This window comes from Syngnathus leptorhynchus, chromosome 7, assembly GCF_054491065.1.
Source record: "Syngnathus leptorhynchus isolate UIUO chromosome 7, UIUO_Slep, whole genome shotgun sequence".
NCBI classification, from domain to species: domain Eukaryota; kingdom Metazoa; phylum Chordata; class Actinopteri; order Syngnathiformes; family Syngnathidae; genus Syngnathus; species Syngnathus leptorhynchus.
Window position 1 is genome coordinate 10,407,033 of NC_141201.1, and position 22,486 is coordinate 10,429,518.

General features: G+C 38.5%; 1 protein-coding gene across 2 annotated transcripts in view; it reads right to left on the reverse strand.

Annotated features, from left to right (window-relative positions):
- Positions 1-1,991: 1,991 nt before the first annotated feature.
- si (sucrase-isomaltase) overlaps positions 1,992-22,486 on the reverse strand; it is a 40,082-nt gene continuing 19,587 nt past the window's right edge. Inside the window, exons 21-48 of one of the 2 annotated variants that reach the window (XM_085915819.1) lie at positions 21,965-22,089; positions 20,652-20,740; positions 20,173-20,222; positions 19,726-19,917; positions 17,519-17,668; positions 17,231-17,437; positions 16,828-16,982; positions 15,696-15,864; positions 14,893-14,989; positions 14,160-14,272; positions 13,590-13,715; positions 13,076-13,204; positions 12,805-12,918; positions 12,640-12,702; positions 12,180-12,296; positions 11,978-12,068; positions 11,735-11,873; positions 11,457-11,590; positions 11,313-11,347; positions 10,535-10,651; positions 9,162-9,310; positions 8,864-8,948; positions 8,737-8,793; positions 8,051-8,175; positions 7,556-7,644; positions 6,713-6,762; positions 4,323-4,490; positions 1,992-2,873 (exon numbers count right to left, since the gene is read on the reverse strand). In XM_085915819.1, coding sequence (XP_085771945.1) covers positions 2,796-2,873; positions 4,323-4,490; positions 6,713-6,762; positions 7,556-7,644; positions 8,051-8,175; positions 8,737-8,793; positions 8,864-8,948; positions 9,162-9,310; positions 10,535-10,651; positions 11,313-11,347; positions 11,457-11,590; positions 11,735-11,873; positions 11,978-12,068; positions 12,180-12,296; positions 12,640-12,702; positions 12,805-12,918; positions 13,076-13,204; positions 13,590-13,715; positions 14,160-14,272; positions 14,893-14,989; positions 15,696-15,864; positions 16,828-16,982; positions 17,231-17,437; positions 17,519-17,668; positions 19,726-19,917; positions 20,173-20,222; positions 20,652-20,740; positions 21,965-22,089 — 3,213 coding nt within the window. In that variant the 3' untranslated portion in view covers positions 1,992-2,795. Of the gene's footprint in view, positions 2,874-4,322; positions 4,491-6,712; positions 6,763-7,555; positions 7,645-8,050; positions 8,176-8,736; positions 8,794-8,863; positions 8,949-9,161; positions 9,311-10,534; positions 10,652-11,312; positions 11,348-11,456; positions 11,591-11,734; positions 11,874-11,977; positions 12,069-12,179; positions 12,297-12,639; positions 12,703-12,804; positions 12,919-13,075; positions 13,205-13,589; positions 13,716-14,159; positions 14,273-14,892; positions 14,990-15,695; positions 15,865-16,827; positions 16,983-17,230; positions 17,438-17,518; positions 17,669-19,725; positions 19,918-20,172; positions 20,223-20,651; positions 20,741-21,964; positions 22,090-22,486 lie in introns of those variants that run through there. The other variant, XR_015066632.1, reaches the window with a different exon arrangement.

Here is a 22,486-nt window from a genome sequence, read left to right on the forward strand (position 1 = left end):
GTGTGAGTGTATAAATAGGTAGGAGATGCCGTTGAGCTATTTGATGTGATTTGAGAAGATGTGTACTGTGTATGTGTGTGGCAACCCTGCAGTGTTTAATCCACAGTCTGCACAGTCTACTGGGTGCCAATAATCTTATTTTCCTCAAACAATCAAGCTATTTTTCTTCCCCAACAATTTCATATGATTGCAGCAAGTTCAAAATACTGACACATAAGTCAATAAAAATATTCCCTAATTTTCATGAATGATAATTGCATTTAACCCTTCGACTTTCACTCATTAACTTATTTTACACAAATTTGCACCTACAAATAATTTCAATGGCTGACTTTATATGAATTATGTGGAGTACACTGCATCTACCTTTTGTTGAGAATGTCCACATGTTTTTCAAATCATACTCTAATGCCTTCAAACCAGGCCAACTATATTCCGTTGCATTGCTGTCAAAAAAGAATCAATTGCTTTTGCAGTGTGTTGTATTTATCTGCATAGTTTCGGGCTCAGCTATCAGTTATGTAGATATGTAGCATCTGTCTGAATCTGAGCAGGGAGTAGATTTTTGGTAGAGATTAAATGGGAGCAGCCCTTGGGCACAGCGGCCACGCCACCATCCCTAAAGGAGGCCAGGCACCACAGGCATGTCAACCCTAATTTAGTGACAAGATCCGCCACGGGTGTAACATGTACTTTCCACGTGGTCACATTTACCATGTGCCAGCTCAACCTTTTGAAAGTGATTCTAGTCTTCTGTTTGTTTCCTGTGGTGCATATGCTAGAGTGCACCTCCAATTTATTTTGAATTGTCTTTCTCCCCACCATGATCCTGTCATGCTTGCTGCCATGATACACCTCTTCAAACCATTGATTCGTCAAAGGGCAGCTTTTGTTTCCTAACACAGCAGACGCAAAGCAGCCACTTAACTGTATCTGATACATCAATCTCTCGGTGAATGCTTTCATTGACTCAATGCTCACACTGCCAAATGCCGAAAATCATTCATTCACTGTACTCTCCACACTATGATCTTCCGCTTGTCGCATTCTCTCAACATCCATGTTGCAATGTGATCCTAAGGAGATTGACTTTGCTCCTTTTGTCTGACTAAACATTTGTCATGCTGCCCAGGGCATTCAAGCACATGGCCATTGTGCATCTGATTTCCTTGCTGTTGGCCCTGTCTTTCGCCAGACATTTCACACTATCCACTCCCTTCGGTGGTGTTCCTCTAACAATAATTTGGTTTTCTTTGTCGTTCGTGGAAACAGTCATGATGTGGTGGTGTGAATACAAGACCATAAACATGCTGTTACTATACAAATATTTCTAGACATAGTAGTGGTGGAAAAAGTACTTGGATAGGAATTTTGTGCATTCTTGTTATACTCTGTTATTAGTTTGAATAGTAATTGAACATATTTTAAAATGGAAATGTCAGGCCTTGATTTTTTTTCCCTTTCTCTATTATGTATTTTTAGCTACACAATTGATCAGTGCATCTAGACACTACAGTTAAAAGTAAAGATTCCTGTCCATTGTCTCACTGAAGGGCTGATCAGAGTGCCAATCAATGGGATGGGCCTACAGCTAAATTTATCTTTCAGCATTTATTGTGAATAATGGATGACCAAATGCAATTGGAAAGGACAAAGCTTACATAGGAAGCTATAATTAACACTCGGATCCTGGCATACATGCTCCCCAAACCCTCCTCCTCATACGCATATACTGGATCAGTGGAAGACCACAGATGCCAGAGCACACTCAGACAACACCCCATAATTCAGAGTTTTTAATGTTTATTATATTATTGTGTTTATGACAATTCCGCTTACGGGGATCAGTTACTGCAGCAGGACTTTCCTAAATCAAAGCTTTTCCACTTATCAAATGCATACCTCTTGAGATATTTTTTCCACAGAGCATTGCTTCCTATTATAATTTTATCATGAACATCTGCTTCCTTGCTTGGCACAGATGAAGATGGTTTTTAAGCATTTCTTTGTGGTGAAAGAAATGTAATTTCAGAGTATTACTCATACATGCAGGTCATGTATTTTTTAATTACTTTTAACTAGATTCACTCTCCTATGCACTATTACACTTATATATTGGAATATTATTTTTTCCTAATCACTCAACCAATCATTACCACCGCTAATCAGAGCATACAAATGGGCACATGTTAATTAATCCACTTGAAGGTAATCATTGTTAATGAGAAAATGTGCCCATTGAAGACCTTTTTTCCCAAAGTCTTGAGCTACATTAGTTTTATTTTAAGTCAAAATTATAAAAGAAAAACAGTACAAACATTGTTTTCATTCAAATACATGTCCAAACACCAAACGTCAAAAGGCAGAAAATTCATTACACATTGAAACTGTAGCATGTACAAAAGTAGAATACTGTGTGCATTAACTTGAATTTTCATTGATATCACTTCGTACCAAACTGTGTGTCTTCCTTGACTTTCCTCTATTGACAGACTTGTTCCTACTCAGTTTAATTTGAGATTTGAAGTAGATACAACGACAGATTGTAATTGTAACTGCTAGTTAGAAACAAATGATACGTTTTAAATTTTAAATTCAGACATTTTGGTAAAATGTGAAACTACATTTCAGCTCTATCGTGTGTGTTAATTTGTTCAAATGATGTCTTTGTCAAGATTTACATGAATCACCTAAGAAGGGAAATTAGATTTCCTAAAAATGTCTAATTGTATAAATTGACATATGTACAGTATGCTAAATATTCACCAACTGCAAAAACAAAACAAAAAGCATACTTAGACACCGGCCCTCCATGTAATGGTAAATCCTTGATCCACACGGACTGAAATTGCAGTTGCATCTACAATCAGCTCCTGTAGATGAAGGACAATTAAAAAACGTGTGTAATTTGACAATAATGGTGCAATTTTAGTTGGTGTAAACCACGTGCTGCAAAACACATGATATTGTTATAACTCACTGTTAAGCATGAATATACTAACATAAAATATAAATTTTGCTGTCATATATCATATTCCATTGACAGCTTGTTTTTTGAACAAATTCCCCTGAAATGCCCTAAACTCATTTGGTAGGAATTCTGATGGTTACTTCATTGACATAAAGCTTAATTGTTCTTTGTCCTTGGAACAAGTTCAAACCCTGTTTTTGGTAAACAAGTGTGCTGGAGCCAAACATTGACCTTGACTTGACACTGGCTGGAACTAACTGGGGGGGGGGGGGGGGGCATGAAAAAACACAGAGCAAAACTGCAGTTCTTATTCACAGTGACTTTGAAAACAAATGCCACCTCCTTCGCGAGTCATGCCTCATGTTTGTCATGTTTGCGCAGATATCAGTAAGCTACTTCCTCTCAAACCAGAGACATGTAAAAGGCTGCAGTGAATGTCTCCCCTTGTGGGTCACTATCTGCACGTCATAACTACGCCAAAAAAAGACAAAAGCAGATTGACGTATTGACAGAAGCATCAGTAACATGCTTATTTGGGTGTCATTGGAAACAGATATTGCTTTTGTGATTTTCCAGCACCATGTGGCATCATGTGTGTGCCCATAAATATTTTAGTTTGAACTGTTCCAACCTCTTCCCAAAGTTGTCCATCCTCGGAAGTAGATGTTTGATTTTTTTCCCTCAGAGTTGCAACTCTGTGGGCTTTCATTTCATATTGAATTTCAAAATGAATGCTTGATGTCCTTCACTGGGTTTGCAGTTCATTTAGCGATATATTCAACACAATCAAAAAAAATCAAGCATAGGAGAGCAATAATGAAATACAAATAACAAGTATAATTATGCACTATGTTCACATAGCTTGCTGTATTGTGTTTGTATAATTCGTAAATATAGTGACTTGGAGGAGAAAAATATGAAACCCTAACAAATTTTTCTTTGCGATGCTAACTTCCTAGAAAAGCCGAATCTTGTGTATGTATGGCTTAATCTGAATTTCTCTTGTAGTCCATTGATGTCAGGAATGACTGGTATTTGCAACTGTCCGATTGGGCAGATGTTGGCGCCCTATCAACACTCACTACATATGAGCTACATCATTTGAACAGCTTGTTATTTTTTTTTTCAAAATTAGATGACTTAAATATTATAATACAAATCTTGCTATGTTTTTTGTCAGAATAATCTAACTGGATTGATGTTTATATTCAGTCAGTCATGACGTTTTTATCCCAATCTGTGCTGTTAGTGTTTTTCCTTTTTATTTCTCTTTGTATTCAATACAATACATTTGGAATGTTACTAAAATATAATATATATAACTAAAAGTGTATTTTAGAAAAATACTCACCTGAGCATCAGCATTATATTGAGGTGTCAGAGGATGTACTGTTTCAGTCACGTCCGTAAGAGTCACCTCCGTGATAGTCGTGCTGATCCCCCAGACTTTCACTATGCCAAGGATCAAATGGTCGGCTTCAAACAAGCCGTTGTGGAGAGTTCTAGCTGACAAAGTGTTCTAAAGTGATAAATAATAACAAAGAAAAAATGAGTATTGTATGTTGTTTAGATGTTAATTAAGAGTTAACCAAGGTTGTTGGAAAGCGTGATTTGCCATTGGACACAAAGTCTGCATGTAGTTCGTTTGTTCAAGTTGTTTGATGGGGTAACACCTGGGACTTTACAGAAGGACAAGACTGATCTTGGCATGCTTGAACATGGCCAATAAAAATTCCTGAATCTTGAAATGAACTCAATTTTTTGTCTATAAAATGCTGCCATTACAAGTGATAATGCAACATAATCATTATGGGCACTTTTTGTAGTGGCTTTTTGCTACAAATAATTGTTAGACAATACTCATTGATATGCTTTGAATCTGATGAACTTTTGAGACTTCCAGTGCACATTCGCACTACTCACAAAATGCTCGTGTCATTCTTTGATCCTTCGGCTATTTGTTACAAGAAACAATTGTGAACTAACTATCTAGTGTGAAAAAAAATGCATGATACTTTTCATTTAAATTATAATTCAATGTTCTATAATCATAAAACATCTGAGGCCAAAACGTATAAAACTATAGGCCAGAGCACAGACGTATAAATGTGGGAATACACACTCACAAACACACAAATGGCATGTGATGTGCTAATCTGCAAGGCAGCTTTGGCCTTGTTGCCCAACTTTCCTCATCTCCTCACATCTGCCCGTTCATGCTCACATGCGCACAAACACATACACACACTCATTCTTTCTTTCGCTTCCTCCTCCCCTTGGCTGACAGTGTGCCTGCTTTATCGCTGTGTGAAATTGCTTTGGAATGAGCCTGATGGTAGGCAGAGGACAGCCACAGATGTTTGGCTCCGGTCGCTGTATGTGAGTGTGTATTCGGTGCGTGCGGGTCTGTATGTTTGTGTACGTCGAGCAGTGAATGTTTGAGATTAAATGTATGCTCATTAATGTGTGTCCGTGTGTGATAGTGTGTCTTTGCTTAGATGAAAAGAGGATGGGGCTGGGTTAGTTGCATAAATCCAAGTGATCAGTGGGTTTGTGACACTTCAAACTTAAAAGGGGTGTGGTGAACACACTTGTATTCATCTAAGCAAGAACATGCACTTCCAACTCACAAAACAAATGTAGGGGGCAAATTTATATCGAACAATACTGGCTTTAATATTTTTTATTCGATGATGATTTATTGCTGTTTTTGCCATGCTGCCTAAAGTAAAGAATAAGTTAATAGAGTCCTGGGGTCATTTTGGTACCAAATTGCTGTCTGCTTCAATAGATTCCCTAAATTAAGAAAGGAGGCAGCAAACATATTTCAGTAACCAATGCAAATAAAACAAAAAAAATATTGTTATGAATGTTAATAAATTAAAATCCCACTAGAGTGGTACCATGACCTATGAGTTTACTGTGTTCCATAACCAAGCTTGTAACCCAATTTATTTTTATTTTAAATCAATACTCCCAATAGAAACAAAGTGAAATATTGTTAACCCCCAAAACTCCAAATTGTATTTTGCTACATGTTTTACTGAAGAAAAAATGAACTGATGAATAAAAGAAAAATCATAGTAATGACAAAAGAGAACGGAGTTACGAAAGTGTTTTTATGAGTGTGGTATGTTGCCTCTTATCACAATCAACCCCATTCAGGACAAGCAGCACACACAACAGATAGGTGAATTTCCTTATAGTAGAAACGAAATCTGACTCCCTATCCCTCTAAAATTGAAAATAATGAACAAATATGCTTTCTAATTTCTTCAGTGGAAAGCAGAACAAACACACGATGGAACTGTTTTTAACATTTTGTTCCCATGATCCTAAATGACTTCTCCGCCAGTACTTTTGGACTGTATACACAGAAAAACATTTTATCCCTGCATCATCATCATTATGTACCACTGCAGTGGTGACAAGTTAATGTAATAAAAGGATCATAACTCAATGCCCATTATAAACAGGCAGCATAAATAAGTTATCCTTCCTGGCATTGGTGCTTCGCAGTATTTTTTAAAGAGGTAAATTATGATAACCTTCAAAGAAATTACACAAATTCTATTCAACTGTTTGGACAAATTATTACCTGCAAAGGTGACCTGAAAACTTTCACATTCACCATCCACTGTTTTCTGGTAAATCAATAATTTTAAAGTATTGCTGCATTAATAACAATAGTGACGATAAAGGAATGAAAAGACGTGGCATTTAGTCAGAGTCTGAACTCACCGATTCCACAGCATATGAGGCCAGTAGATATTGTCTTTTTTCAATCGTGTCTGAGGGGAGAAAAATAATTAAGTATGAATTATTGAAATACAAACCACCCCAAACAAAAGCATGATCCAAAAACATTATAAATGTACTACACATACAGCACTTAATCAGATTCTGAAAAGTTCATTTATTCCCGTGAGACAATTACAGTAAGGGGGGAGATTTACACCTTAAATTGGCCCAAGTTTAAAATATAAATACATAAATAAAGAGTATTAATTGAGTATTAATTACAATTGCTGACCATGATAAACATTTGTGAGTCCATCTGAATGTCAGTTAAATGCATTGCTAATATTGAAACTCAAACAAAACACAGGTAATATGTCACTTCAGTGAGCGGAAAAGCAAACAAGATAAATGATGCCGGACATTGAATGAGGAGAGAGGAAGGAGAGGAACAGACACGGGAAATGAATTCATTATTATCTATTACTCCCCTTTTTTGCAAACCATCTTTTGTCACAGTGTTGTAAAGGCATCGCCTATTTATATATCTGGGAGTGTTCCAGTTCGTGGGAACCATACGCAGCGAAACAACTTGTGGAGTGGCGGGCACTTCCAACAAAGAGGGCTGTTTTATAGTGTGTATTTTTTTCTTCCTCTGTTCCTGGATACAAGGAGTTTATTGAATACCCCAAAATGTATTGTTTTTCAAAATATCTACAGCCTTTAGTATTTGTCAGAACTAAACAGAAAAGTAACTCTAAATGTCATTTGATATACCCCCATTGTAGCTGCCTGTAATTGAACATTTGGAAACAGCAATGTTCTCATAGGTGACCTTTTACTCACCTATTCCATCACCGTCATCCCAGAAGAACAATCCTTGAGCAGTCCCATTGTCACTTAGGGCAACGATCAGTCCCAAAGGATTCTTTCGGCTAAAAGAAAAGTGCTGGTAAGGGTTGCAGCAGTGAAGGGCACCTGCTATATTTATATCATTGCTGGCAGGGACCCACCTGATCTTTACTGCGCTCAATCACACAACACCCTCTCTCTATCTAACTTATTGCATTTCTCAAGCTTGCTTTAACCATACAAGCCGTTCACCCCACCCTGAGTTGGGAATAAGTTGTCAACTATTTTATTGATCATAAAGCAAGCAAGCAATTTCTTGGAAAGGCCTTATTTTATTCTGAATTCTGTGTTCTTGATAACATGCATTCTGATTAATCTATTGTGCATTTTATAGTGTAATCTTGCTATTAACAAAATATCCAGTGGTGATTGACAAAAACGCCTTCACGCTTGCCTGAGGCGTATTGGTGAGCTGTCATTTGTTTTTACCTGTAGTATGTTGTGTTCTCTGGTTTTTGCCAAGGTAAGATGTATCCTCCTCTGATGTGTAGATTGATATGATCCATTGGTGTGTTCATCCAGACCTTTTTGCCACGCACTTTGACATCTTTGGCCTAAATCAAAGGGTGATCATGACAGCTCATTAACTTTGTCAGCTTGACACGTTGTAAAATAATAACTCATAAGACCAAAAAGGCATTGCAACGGAGGTGGCGTCCATATCAGTTTTAGTGGCTAGCAGCAGGAGGAAAACCGGATTTCTTGACTCTTCAGTCTAATATTTTGCACCATACTGTTAAGTGAGCATTACACCTGACCATTAAAGCCGGTTATTCGATTGTTTAGCTGCTTTTGTTTAGTTGCATTCTTTGGCTTCAACTTTTATGGTGTCACTTATTGATGGCGCTTTCTGATAATTATAGCCATGGAATAAATTTGATGATAAAATGATTTCAGTAACAGGCATGTTGAATTGAAGTTGTAATCTGCTGATACCAACAGCTCATAAAAATCAAAATAACACTGAAAGATTTAATTTAAAAGTGCTTTGCTAGAAATGTGTTTTGATTTGTATTTCTGATTAGCTATTATAGTATACTACATATATTTTGCTATTCAGTAACAAATGCTGTAATGTCAATGTGTGATGTCCAAGTGGCTAACTCTGGACTCACCGTATGATAATCATACCAGCGTGCATCCGGAAGATAGGCTTCGACTTGTGTAGCTCCCTGCCAATCACAAAGCCTGGTAAGTATTTGAGAAAATTACACAATAATATCAATGTATGTGCATGCGCACCGGATCAAGGGCCGGAGTGATAAGAAGAGCAGGTCCCCAGAGAAATTGTTTATGAATGTCCCATGTAGTTCTCTCATTCGTAAACCTGTGACAGATCGGCACATTTTGTTAAATAGACAAAAGAAATGACTGTTAAAAATGTCACATCTCTAGGTTCTTTTAGAGTTGAGTAACCAACCGGTTTAACAATGCAAGTGCAGCAGTTGTCTGAGATTTAGAATTCAGATTCATCAATATAAAAGTAATTCAGTTCAAATGTATCCTAGTCATTCATCAGTTTTTATTTTATTTTACTTACTCATGCAAAAGTGGTCTGACAACCGTGTTTCCTTCTGTGTGAGCCTCATACATGAGTGTGTACAGGTATGGCAGAAGTGTGTAACGAATATTCAGGACTTTCCGAGATGCCTCTGCAAAAGTGGAGTTCCAGGAAACAGGATCTTGTCTCTGAAAACAATACGTGCTCAAGAAATAATCATTCACTAACACATTTATGCATGCTCTATTTTTTTCCTTCCATTTTGTACTATGAAAAGAAGAAAGTGAACTAGTATTATCAAAATTCAAATAGTTCAATTAAAACCATCAGAAAAGGGATGTCTGCATGAGAAACCTTAATCCCAGTAAAAAGTTGTGACCTACAGATGAAAAAACTGTCAAGGCACATGACGGATTGTTGAATTCCTAAATTCCCACCGCATAAAAAAAAGCTGTGCCTGATGTTCCTTTTCTCCCTGCCTCTTTTCTAGATGGTGCATAGCCATCTTGGTCTTCTTCCTTAAGTTTTTTATTCCAAGCTAAAAAACACAGACCTGGGTAATCATCCTCTAGATGTTATCCCATTTGCAAGCCATTACAAAACCACTGGAATAATGGGGTTCGTGTTGGGGGAGTAGGTGATGTGCAGTGGTGCTCAGATCACCTTGAGAATTCAATTAAGTCCCCACCCACAATACATACGCACACACACACACACAAACTGTCCCGTCGAGTACTTCAGACTCCATTGCAGAGAAATTTTGTCTCATGGGATCGATCCCTGGACGGGCCTTATTGGATTTCTTAGATGTGTTCCAAAGCTCTTAAAGGTCACTGCAAGAATGACTGCCACCAACACAACACCAAACCAGTGTATCTCTTTGGAGATTTATGTGTGTGTGTGTGTATATGTGTGTGTGTGTGTGTGTGTGTGTGTGTGTGTGTGTGTGTGTGTGTGTGTGTGTGTGTGCGCGTGAATGTGTGCATGTGTACACCTTTGTATTTTTTGCAAAGATTTGCCTCACTCCCAGAGAACAAGTACCTACTACATGCTCTGTGAAGATATTCAGGTACTTGAAGCGATTACAGTATTCAAATTCAGTGGAACGCATATGGTGCACCGCAAACCAGTCAGGGGAGCTGTTCGACTTACAATTTGTTCAGATTTTGAAACACATTATACACAGCAAAACAAACAAATGCTGTGAATTTCGTTCTGAACATAAAGGCGTATTCTTTCATTTCATCATCGAAAATAATTATTACAACCTGAACCTAAGATAGCTCCTCATGTAATATTCCAAAATATGGATGATCCATGTCAAAAAAATGCAAGTTGTGGTTTGAAAGTGGAGTGATATTTCTCCGTCATAGTAAACTAAGCTTTAATCATTCCACTCGAAGTTTACTCACCGGGTTGCCCTTGCCGTTATGGTTTCGTGAATATGGATAGAAAGCACCCAGCTGCATCCAGCGAAGGCACATCTCATATTTAGCTGTATTGAAGAACCCGCATATATCTGCCCCAGTCTGAAAGTGAAGTCCAATGAAAGAAAAGAAGAGACAACAGTGAAAATAGGGTTGCTGGATTAAAATCTCGGCTCAGGCTAAATTTCATTGTTCTCCCAGTGCTTGTGTGAATTTCTTTGGGTATTTTGGCTTCCTTTCACAATTCAAATGTATGCATATTATGCTGCGTTTACACTAAACTCCTGGCGGCCATGACAGCCCACAAAAAGATGAAAATAAGAGAATAGAAGAGGATGGGCAAATGTGATTAATATGGTTGGAAGTGAGACAGTGGACATTCATCGTGCAGATGATGAGTTGGTCCTAATAAGGCACATTTTTCATTTAACAGTTGGATAGAAATTCATCAGATGTTCACAAAAGTTTGCAACCTTTAACAAACCTAGACAAAAAAAAATTTGCTTTAATGCATGTCTTTAGCAGCCTGCTGATGGAAATTACTTTTTGTTTGAAGAATTGACCCATTTTTTTAATGTTGACTGACAGCAACAAGATTCCCGCCTCCTGTTCTAACAGCATGCTGTACAAGATGTCCTCTGATCAAACGGTCCAAAAAAAAATGAAATAACATCACTGTGGCCATGTAATCTACTTAGAGCAGACAAGGTCACATCAATAAGATTATCCTATAAAAAAAAAAAGATTAGATGATGATACTTACATAAGGGATGCCAAACAGACTGAACTCCATCATACCTGTAAGAGAGGAAAATCTTGTGTGACTTCCCGCTTTTCACAAAAGGTATGGGTGTGCAAGCTCATGTTTTTAGAACGTTAAATGTTACGAGTGTGTACAGTACAGTACCTATTATGGATTTATACAACTGGTCCCAACTAGCATTGTTGTCACCCAGCCAATGCCCAGCCCATTTTCCACTGGAGGGATAAGTGGACCTGGTCACCACAATACCTCGTCTACCAGTGACATTCAACAAGGCACTGTATGAAGACAAAATGATGCAGTTATGAATGAAAAACATTATCTGACATGGTAAGTTTTTGGGCTTTCATGCACTATTTCAGTCTAATTGTGAAAAAATACTCAGCTAAATTCTGACAGAAATACATCATGTAGGATCTCACTCATAAGTAGGCTTTGTGTGGGACCAGCCGTAGAGGCTGTGAACATCATAGTGCCTGACTGGTGTTCCGTCACTGAGAATCTGTTCGCTGTTCATGCACAGAGTCTTATGATTTAATCCAAGATGTTTAGATTCCAAGGCTATTTGGACAAAGACACAAAACACATCCAGAGAGAAGAGTTATTGTTGCTTGACAACAAAATGTTAGGCGAAGATGCATAACATGATGTTGTGTAAGTCCTACATGGCATATATAGAGGTTTCTCAAGCAGAGGGTCACCCAGACATTTCCCCCCCACTGTGCCATGCACAAAACTGGCAGGTTCATTCATGTCCTGTGGGTAAGCACAGAGATACATTTGAGTGTAAAAGTCCAAAAGAAAATTGGACACAATTAGGCAGTATCAAAACAAGGTCAATGTTCTGTTCTGTTCATGGTTACTCACAATCCACAGCCCATCAAATTTCATAGTTGTCTGATAGAAATCCATGATCTCTTGATGCCACCACTTTGCCGTTGCATTACGGAAGAAGTCAGGGAAGGCAGTGTAAGCCCTGTAGATCTGAGAAGATGTGATCAGGGAAATAATTGGTGAATGTAAACTGGGTTTATTGCGTCATTGTAACTTTTACAAATGTGCAAATTTTCCATACAAGATCCTGTATATTCATACATCAAAGTAGGACCTCCAAAGTTGAAAACTTCCAAAGTTAAATGATTTGGAATTCAGCCAATGTTTCCTTGAAAAACCTGACTTTTTAAAAAAACAAACATTCATAATTGATATTATTTCCTCTGCGAAACAATGTTTGGGCAATGATATCGAGCATGGGGAGGATTGTGTTTGACTTTGGATGCTTCATTATAAAATATCACATATCTTTATAATTATCTTAAAACTATACCTCTACTTGAGTGTCCCAGTCCAGAGACTCATTTACTGTGACATTTGGGTAATCAGGCCAAACCTGCAAGGCAATAATGCCAATGACATCATTTCATACATTCTGTGTACTGGATAAAAAGTATTCTTGCATTTAATTTTTGTATGGCTATTCAGGCCATCTTACCTTTCCCCACACGATGTCATCGCTAAGTTTTTTCGGCCATTTAATGAAGACATCTAAGGCCTTACCCCTCTCATAGGCAGGATAATGGGTCTCATTGCCTGAAATGGCTGGGTCCTGGTATTAAAAAAAAAAGGCAACAGCATAAATTAAAAAAGCAACACTTTCTAGTTGGTAACATCTATCTGTTGGTAACATTTAGCCGATCAAGCCTGGTATGTTTCCCGTTAGTCTATTTGGCTGTGTTATTCAGAATTCTAGGTTTGTTGATTACCAGAATGAAGATGAACCTCATGCCCTCTTTTCTCATGTCATTAACCAGAGAAGGTAGTCCAGCAAACTCTGGGTCCAGGACAAAGTCAAGCTGCTGTTTCATGTAATCAATATCTGCATACTGCACGTCCTGAAGATTCCATTTAAAAAAACAATTAAACATCATCCACTGTAATATATACTGTATTGGCCTGAATATGAGACGGTGTTTTTTGCATTGAAATAAGACTGAAAAAGTGGCGGTCGTCTTACATTCGGGGTCTAGACATTCTACCCATTCACAAAGCTAGATGGCGCCATTTTTTTCAGATGTACTGTAATTATTTTCTGTATAAAGATTCAATTTGGTGTTAAAAAATTATTTTTTCAAGCTTGAGTCTTAAAAAAGAGGGGGTCGTCTTATAATCAGGGTCGTCTTATATTTGGGCCAATACGGTAACTATTCCATCAATGTCAATGTTAATGGTATCATCTGCAATTATGAAAAACAACTCTAAGAGTCTCACAGAACTTACGTAGGGAATACCTGCTGCTCTCATTTGTGTGTATAGATCTGCTATCTCCTTGTCATTAGCATATCCATAGCGACATAGCTGAAATCCGAGGGACCAATAAGCAGGTAGAACAGGTCTTCCAATCAGCTATTAAGACAAAAAACAAACGAGGGAGTCAAAACACTTCAGCAGAAAAAAAGTTTTGGATATAAATGTGTGTCTATGTGTTTGAGAGTAACATTTTGAATTGTGAGCCTGATGGTGCGCGTGTGTGTTGTGTCTGGCCCTGGGCCTTCGTTGATGGACTGCAGCAGCTGGGAGTTTTTCACTTCATTGCATTCTCTCATTTGGACAGTCTAAACACACTCTCTCTCTCTCTCTCTCTCTCTCTCTCTCTCTCTCTCTCTCTCTCTCTCTCTCTCTCTCTCTCTCTCTCTCTCTCTCTTCACTCACTCACTCACTCACTCACTCACTCACTCACTCACTCACTCACTCACTCACTCACTCACTCACTCACTCACTGACACACACACTCACATTCACACTTATGCATATATACGTAAAAGAAATCATGAAACTAAGAAGACTTACAGCAGTGTACTGCTGTACAACATTCTCAGGTGTAGGTCCTAGGACCATGTAGAAATCTAGGATGCCTCCCACAGTTCGGTAGGTTAAAGCTGGCATAGGCTGAAAAGTCACATCTGTGTACACACGCATAAAAACACGTTTATTTTAACCTATTTAATCATTTTGCTCTGTGTGCAAGTCATGGTTTTCATGGAGAAACGTGGGGAAAGGCAAGAATAAAATAGTACAAGATTTGTATACATTTGCATAGTTCTATTTTATGCATAATTTATGAGTGTGCGTACTCATTAATGTGCCATGTGTATGTACTCATTCTTGTTGTGGGTCGATTTGCTAAAAGACCAGTTGCATTCCAAACATAAAATGTAATGGATTGTTCTGCATTTTTGTAGAAAAACAAGCCTTATTGTTTTATCCAATTTGGAATTGGAGTGTGTATATTATATATCCATCCATTTTCTACACTCCATGTCCAACTGTTGGGTAATGAGTGAACTGGTCTTACATGACTTTGTGTTAGAAGTGGAGTACGCACTGGGCTGGTCGCCAGCCAGTTGAGGGTAGATAGACAAACACTCAGATTCAAAACTTTAGGGCAATTTACTGTGAAATTAAAATACCATGCATGTTATTGGAATATGATAGGGCGCCACATAGACTAAAGGAAACCCCAGTGGGCACAGTCAGAATATGTACACTTCATACAGGCTTGAGTGTTTTGATTTCCTCTCACCCATTGCATTGCTGTTTAGCAGCAGCACACCATGAGCATCAGTAGTGGTCTCGAGGCCCATATAGAATGGGTGAACTCCATAGCAGTTCATCTTGTACTGTAATAAAGAGAGCATGGTCAAGTTTGGGACATTCATTTTTGGTTGCTACGTTTCTTGTATGTTTGCAGAAGAGTGCAAATTATAGTGTGGAGCTTTGAGATTCGCTTACCCAACTGAACATTACAATGAGACTATAAAACAAGATGGACTGGGCAACAGGGGATACAGTGATGTGCTAGAGACAGGAAATCTGCCACTTTGAGATGTCAACATCTATGACGAAAGCTCACGGGCATGTCAGGCTTCATCAGCTTCCTAGTCTACTGGTACCTGAGGAGCTGTTAAAATTGTGTGTGCGCGTGTTTCCGTGCATGTGTGTACGTGGTTGTGTGGGTGCCTACGTGTAGTCCATTGCCTTGCTAACTGTTTGAAATAACTCCAAGGGGAAGACAGGGGTTATGATGTAGTGATGTCAATGTAAGGTACTGGTGCTGACTCATTGTATCCCATGTTGTTATTAGAGGGCAACCTCTTTAGTTGAAAATTATGTAGGAAAAATACTTTGTATTTAAATGACCTAAGTCAACCCCTCTATAAACACATTTGGTGACATGTATAAAAATGTAGAAAATGTTATCATCTTAAAATGATAAATTGCAGGTTCTAAGCACTCCCCAAATATGATTTTATTTGATCAAATAATTAAGCAGAGAAGAAAAACAACTCTTCGTTTTGAAATGTTGCGTTTCAGTAAGATACTTACACCAGGAGGCTGGTCTTTGGCGAACATACCCCAGGTGTGATAGTTCAGGTCATGTTTGTATGTTGAATGTTCTGTCTCACCAAAGCCGTAAACATACTCGGATGAGAGACGTGTTGATACTTGAATAAACATGTCTGTGAAGGTAAAACCTGGCAACGCTGAGTCCCAACTGAGAAAAAAGTGAGAGACTCAGAATCAATCAGAGTAATGATTGTAAAGGGAGTTATCCACGTTACAAAGTTTAACAAGTTTAATTCCAAAGGGAGTAATGGCTCATTTTCAGGGAGACGAATCAGCCACATTTCAAATGATGTAGTCACTCTTCCTCAGAGAGGTCCCAAAGTATGCATATAAGTGCTATTTATTTTTTAGCATTGTAAACATGACTTCAATGTTCTTAGCTGCAAGTTACTGCCATTTCTTTAGCTCATATGTTGTGCAGGTGGTCACACTCATTGACTGAAAGCAAATAACCTCAGCAACTAATTAATTATCTGTTACGCTCAAGGAGAGTTCATATTGACAAATGTGTTGATCACACATAAGGAAATTGATCTAGCTAGAATTGATTTATTATGAATTATATGTGTGTACCTTTACTAAATGGGTTTATTGTGTGTTTGCTAAACCTGCACTAATACAGTATGTTAATTATTGCAATTGTAGAGTGGAGGGGTGTAGAACAGCAGTATGTACCGTACATCATACTGAGAGGAGTTAATGACAAGGCTAAAACTTAGAAATGGCTCTCAGTTTGATGGCATGCAGTTTTACAACACTGTGGTAATATAGTTGGTTAACTGTAACAATTTAGTTTGGATCAAAACTGACCATAAGCATCTTTGTAAAGACATTCATTTTTTCTAATGTCTATATTAGATGTCCTTAAATTGTCTAGAGGCACCCTATTTTGTTGCCAGGAATTGTGTGCAGCAATGTTTTCAAATAACACATAGTGTCCAATTGTAACTTTAACTTCTTGCATGAGTCAAATGTTATATCAACAGCAAACAAAAATGTGACTCAGTCTAATTTTGAAAACATGCAGTCGTTGGTAGCATTCAATGTGAATGCACTGAGCAGATCAGAAAACCAAAATCCAACTATAGTGTCCGTTAACATTTGCACTCACATTGTGGTCCCAGTGCTTTTCCGTATGACTTGGATGCCAAATGGATCACTTTTATAAAGGACTTTGTAAAGCCGTTCGTCCTCATTAGTATCCGGAACAGTTGGGACAGAGAGCGGAACTGGAACCTCATAACGATCACTGGCTGGGTCCCAGATCTGGACAGAAGGGCATATTAGTACTTGCGTGGTGAACACACATGATGGAAACAGCTGGTGGAAACAACAATTCAGCATATGCTATTGACTGATTTACTATATGGGCAAAAATACTGGGACACGAGGGCCTTTTCAAGGAAATTAAGGGATCTACGTATAATCCACAAGGTGATTCTACTCGGCTGTGTTTACAATTTTGTTTGTTTGTTCACAATGAGATATCATGATACGTGGACAAATAAACATACCTTCAACTGCAGCATGCTACTGCTGTGGTAGGTGATTTGAACACGGAGGATGTCAATGTCACGAGACTCCGAGTGGCCCCTGCTCTGGTACCTTTTGTTCCGAATGATTTCCAACCAAAAGCCAGACATGGTTATTTCACTTAATCTGACATGATATCCATAGTCTTTTGGATAGTAGCACCATGGAACCCGTTCAATGTTGCTTGGCTGATAAAGATGTTGCAAGAATAAAGAAGATTTTAGACTAAGAATGAAAAATTTAGTTCTGATAATGTATTTTCTCCTAACCTTCCAGATGCAGCCTCGGTCCTTGCAGTTTGCCTCAGTTGCATGCTCCTCAGGGTAGCAGTCAACGCGCTGGTACTCCTCTTGCATCACCTCCCAACGCACAAGATACGTCTCCCCCAGAGTTAAAGACAACCGTCGTATGAACAGAACCTGCAAGTAGCAATATTGTGCAAAACGTTGCCATTATCTACCCTGGGTTTAGATGGCTACCAGCCAACACTCTCGTCTGCCTTTCAATCACAGTCAGAGGAGATACAGACTCCAGTATTCCCACAAACCTGAAATGGGTAAGTACGGTAATTTCGGGACGACAGGATTATATACTCTTTTCCCAGATGCTCTGAACTCAGTGGCTATAAATGTGACACTGTTCAAATTTATGGATTTTTACTAACGAGGCTCATGCCACCAATAGTCTCGTCACACCTGACCACTGCAATTGACCAACACATCACAGTGGACCAATTAAACTGTCTGAGGTCGGGCTCATACTGAATCTTTGTACTATCATGATGGTGTACATGTTTTTGTATTCCAATTACAATAAAAACTGATGACCAAATAGAAAAAAAAAACACTGTTTACATGTGATTTTTTTTCTATCAGCAAATACATTGATCATACCTGGAGTTGTACAATTGGAGATCAATGTAAAAGATTTATCAGAGTTGATTTGTCTATTTAACACAGCAGTTGATTATTTTAACACTTTTTAAATTAAATCAAATGATTGATAGAAACATGTTAAAAAGTTGTTTAAAACAGATAAAGGACTTTCCTGGAAGGTTTATTTTTGTAAAAATGGTGACAAGGACAATAAAGTAAGTGCATATTCAATTTTTATGGCTAAAATGTAGCTGTTTTGGCTTCAAATTGGGTATCCTCTCTAGCACTGGTTTTACTTTAAAAACCACACCAGACAGGAAAAATATTCAAGTGTTCCTGTTTTTTAGCACACCAAAGGGATTGGTGCATCACATTTCTTTTGTTTTATATACACTGTACAGTAAAACACCACTGAGAACAAATGTGGAGTGGAATGAGGCCAATTCTCCTGCATGGGGAAGCTTTGTACAGACAGGTTTCCTTGAGACTGACTAATGGGTGATGTTTGTACTACCAATTAAGACACATCTGTTAATTTTCAAAGCAGCTTCAACAGCCTCTATGGGGAACTATGACTCACACAATCTTGAGGGAGCTCCACAGTCATAGTACCACCCTAAAGTTTCTGGATCTGTTTGCTAGACATTAGTGATGTTCATCAAAACGTGTCCCTTTCTTTTGAACTCATATTACCGTTATTACAATAAAATAAAATGTCTGATGGGGAACTTCAAAGTGCAGATGTTTAGCTGGGGATTCCTGTGAAGGCATGATTCAAAATTTAAAGCAAGAAACTAGAGCCAAAGACATAAATTGCAGTGAAGGTTCCAAGAGTTGAGTGCAGAGTTATATCATAAGCAAACTAGATAAATACAACAATAAATTACGCTGTCAATTAGTGACTGACAATCATAGAATTAAGCTTTATTCAACTAATGTTGAATGTGTAGGAGCTTGGCTCAGTCCGATGAGAAATGTGGAGAAAGTTAAGAGTGCTTTGTCCTTCACCTTCAGACAATGATGGTGTAAAATTTGATAAATGTACCCTTCTGTGTTTGACCAGAAAAACCTTGAGCATGAAGGAACACTTTTCTATACGAGGAAACAATCTACAATATTGCTTAAATGGATGTTTTCTCATTTTATAGACTCTTGTCTTATAGGCTTTTAACTCATAACCCTGTTTGCACATGAAAGGGTTGTTACCCTTAGTCATTTTTTTTCCTGTCTCTTTTTATATAAATACCCACCCACAGTAAATTGTAACCATTTCTCACACTTAGTGGCTAACCTTGAAATGGTACAGCCAAGACTGTACAGTCATCCTCCTTGCACCTGTCCTGCATAGTTGCAACATGTAGTCAACCAATGAATCATAATTATTTGTATGAAATTGAAAATACTTAACTAAAATCTCAGACAAATATTGTTTTTGCAAAGTACTTAAGTAATTATAGAATGCAGTACCATTTTAATATTTCACTACCATGCAACATTCGTCAGTATCATATGGCTGCTTGAGCGCAAAAAAAACACCTCTATGAAAGTTAATAATAGGATGCAAAACTGTGTGAATGAGGTTGAATATGACTAAACAGTACCTCCTTGGTTGCATCATGCTCTATGCTGGAAGATGGAACAATGGTCGTAGAATTTCCATGTGACCCAGAGCCCACGTGTGTCACAGAGGCAGACACAGGAGGATGGGGAACGCCCAAGATTGTGATGTCTTCAAAATGTAGGTTGTTGGGATCCCTGTAGCCAGCATGCATCACCTGCATGGTGAGTACCCCCTGTGACGCAGAAAAAGCAGTTTGATATTCAATCCAAGTCGGACAGCCATGAACCTGACAGTTTTTAACTACTAGATAAAATCCCACTATAATAACTAACTGACTCAATTATTTTTGCCTTTATGTATTTGTATTTATGTATTATTTATGGAAATTTGACACATTTCCTTTTTTTAACTTTGAAACTGAGCCAAGATCAGATAGAAAGATAGTGCTGAATTTGCAAAAAAAAAGATGTATTTGAGGGAGACTTACATGGAGAACAGTAAATTTGTAGTGGATGTAGTTTCCTTTTTTAACAGTGTCTGCGAAAAAAAAAAAAAGAAAACAGATTTGTCACAGTGATTTGACATAGCCGGTGTACTGTCACACTGTGTGACTGACCTTCATTTGTTCAGCTGTGTGAGCAGAATGTTTAAACAATTTGGTACAAGCATTTTCATTTTGTAAGTTGCGCATTCCTAATGGAAACGCTGTATACGTGCCTCAATCAAAGTTAAATAAAAAAAGTGTACCTGAAAGAGTCATTGTCTCTCATATGCTTTCACATCGATACACGTTGTGTCATCTAGAATTCCTCCACTACTAATAGTATGGTTAATTTGAATAGAAATGATGAACAATGTGATAAAAATGCTCAAATCTGTCAGAAAATGCCTTCCAAAACACAGAACATTTCATGGCTTGCTGTGCTCTTATTTGGAACAACATAAACACTATTTGTGAAACATTACCTCTGGAATCTCCATCATCCCAGAAAAGCTCCCCTGCAGCCTGGGCTTTGTCATCAAGAGCAATAATCAGACCCATTGGATTGCGTCGACTGTAGAGCAAAATAGGACGGAGAAAACGTTCACAAAAATTACTCAAAACAGTCTGGGGATGTCTGGCCATTACATCTACAGTAGCTAAAAATAGAGACATATTTCCCCTTTTGTTGTTTGCATACATGCATGTGACATGCATCCATCCATCCATTTTCTGTCCCACTTTGTCCCCACGGGGGTCGCAGGCGTGCTGGAGCCTATCCCAGCCGTCATCGGGCAGTAGGTGGGGGACACCCTGAACTGGTTGCCAGCCAATCGCAGGGCACACAGAGACGAACAAACATTTGCACTCGCACTCACACCTAGGGGCAATTTGGAGTGCTCAATCGGCCTTCCAAGCATGTTTTGGGGATGTGGGAGGAAACCGGAGAGCCCGGAGAAAACCCACGCGGGCTCGGGGAGAACATGCAAACTCCACACAGGGATGGTCGGAGGTGGAATCGAACCGACACCCTCCTAACTGTGAGGCGGGCGTGCGAACCAGTGCTCCGGCGGGCGTGCGAACCAGTGCTCCACCGAGCCGCCAATGTGACATGCAAGTTGAATAATGAAGATATGTGGCGTACTAATGGGTCATGCAAATCCTTCAGATGATTAAAGTTTGATTCAAATATTATGATTAAGATATTATCCATATTACTAATACATACAGTATTATGTATGTATGATCATGTTTCCAATTTTAACCATCAAGGATACATCTTTATGCCATTGTCACCAAGTGAACAGGCTGATTAGTGCAAAAGCTAGATCCCCCTCTCCCTACTTGGGGACCTCTAGGATCAAGCCGCCCCTCCAGGCATTAGATGATATAAATATGCTGCCTGTTGTATACGCTGTTCAGGGTTGCCAAAGGTATTCTTATACCTGGACATCATCAAGCGCTCATGCTCACAACTGACAATTAATCCTATGGAAATTCCATCTCCAGATTTCAAAGTGTTTGGGAAAACTTCAGTGGTCATTCCAAGATTCTCAAAAGCTAGCCAACCATCATATAAAAATGTCCAATGCTCGAGCAATCTCTAATTATACTATGGTCAACCATCTTTTCCACCTTCAGATAAAATTTACAGTCTAATAGCGATCTCTTAGAGTAAAGAATGGAACCCCAATTGCTCTTATTGGGTACAGATGCATGCAAACCCGCCAACAGTCCAACCATGTTTTTTTTTGTTTGTTTTTTTACTTCAGTTCAAAGTGTTTTTGTAAGTCTGTACCTGTATGTGGTGGTGACAGCTGCTTTCTGCGTGGGGAGAACAGCACCGCCTCTTATGTGTAAACCAAGCTTGTCACCCGGTAGATGTAGCTTAATTTTTTGTCTGCGCTCTGCCAATGGTTTCATCTGATTGGTAAGACAAGAGAATCTGTTTTACAAATTGTCTTAATGCAGGTCTGAGTTTTCATACTACCAGTACACTAGGTTATTTTGCTTAGTATACCAACCCAGCCACCTCTTATTAAAACGCCTTCTGAAGAGTCCTCTACGGTTTCTCTAAATCTCATTGCTGCATTGCTGCTGAGCCCTAGATAGTGCACACTTAATTTCTGATCTCCTGAGGCCTGAACTTTTATGGCAGGCCAAAACAATTTAAAAAAATCTTCTCTCAATCTCATCTAATTCGCCATCCTATTCTAGGTCCTGTTATCCTCTCATGTGATGCTCTAATTTTCTTTTCTCTGCGTTTCCATCGAAGTCTGTGCCATTTTTTTTTTGTAAGTGCAGTGCTATGGGTGTGTGG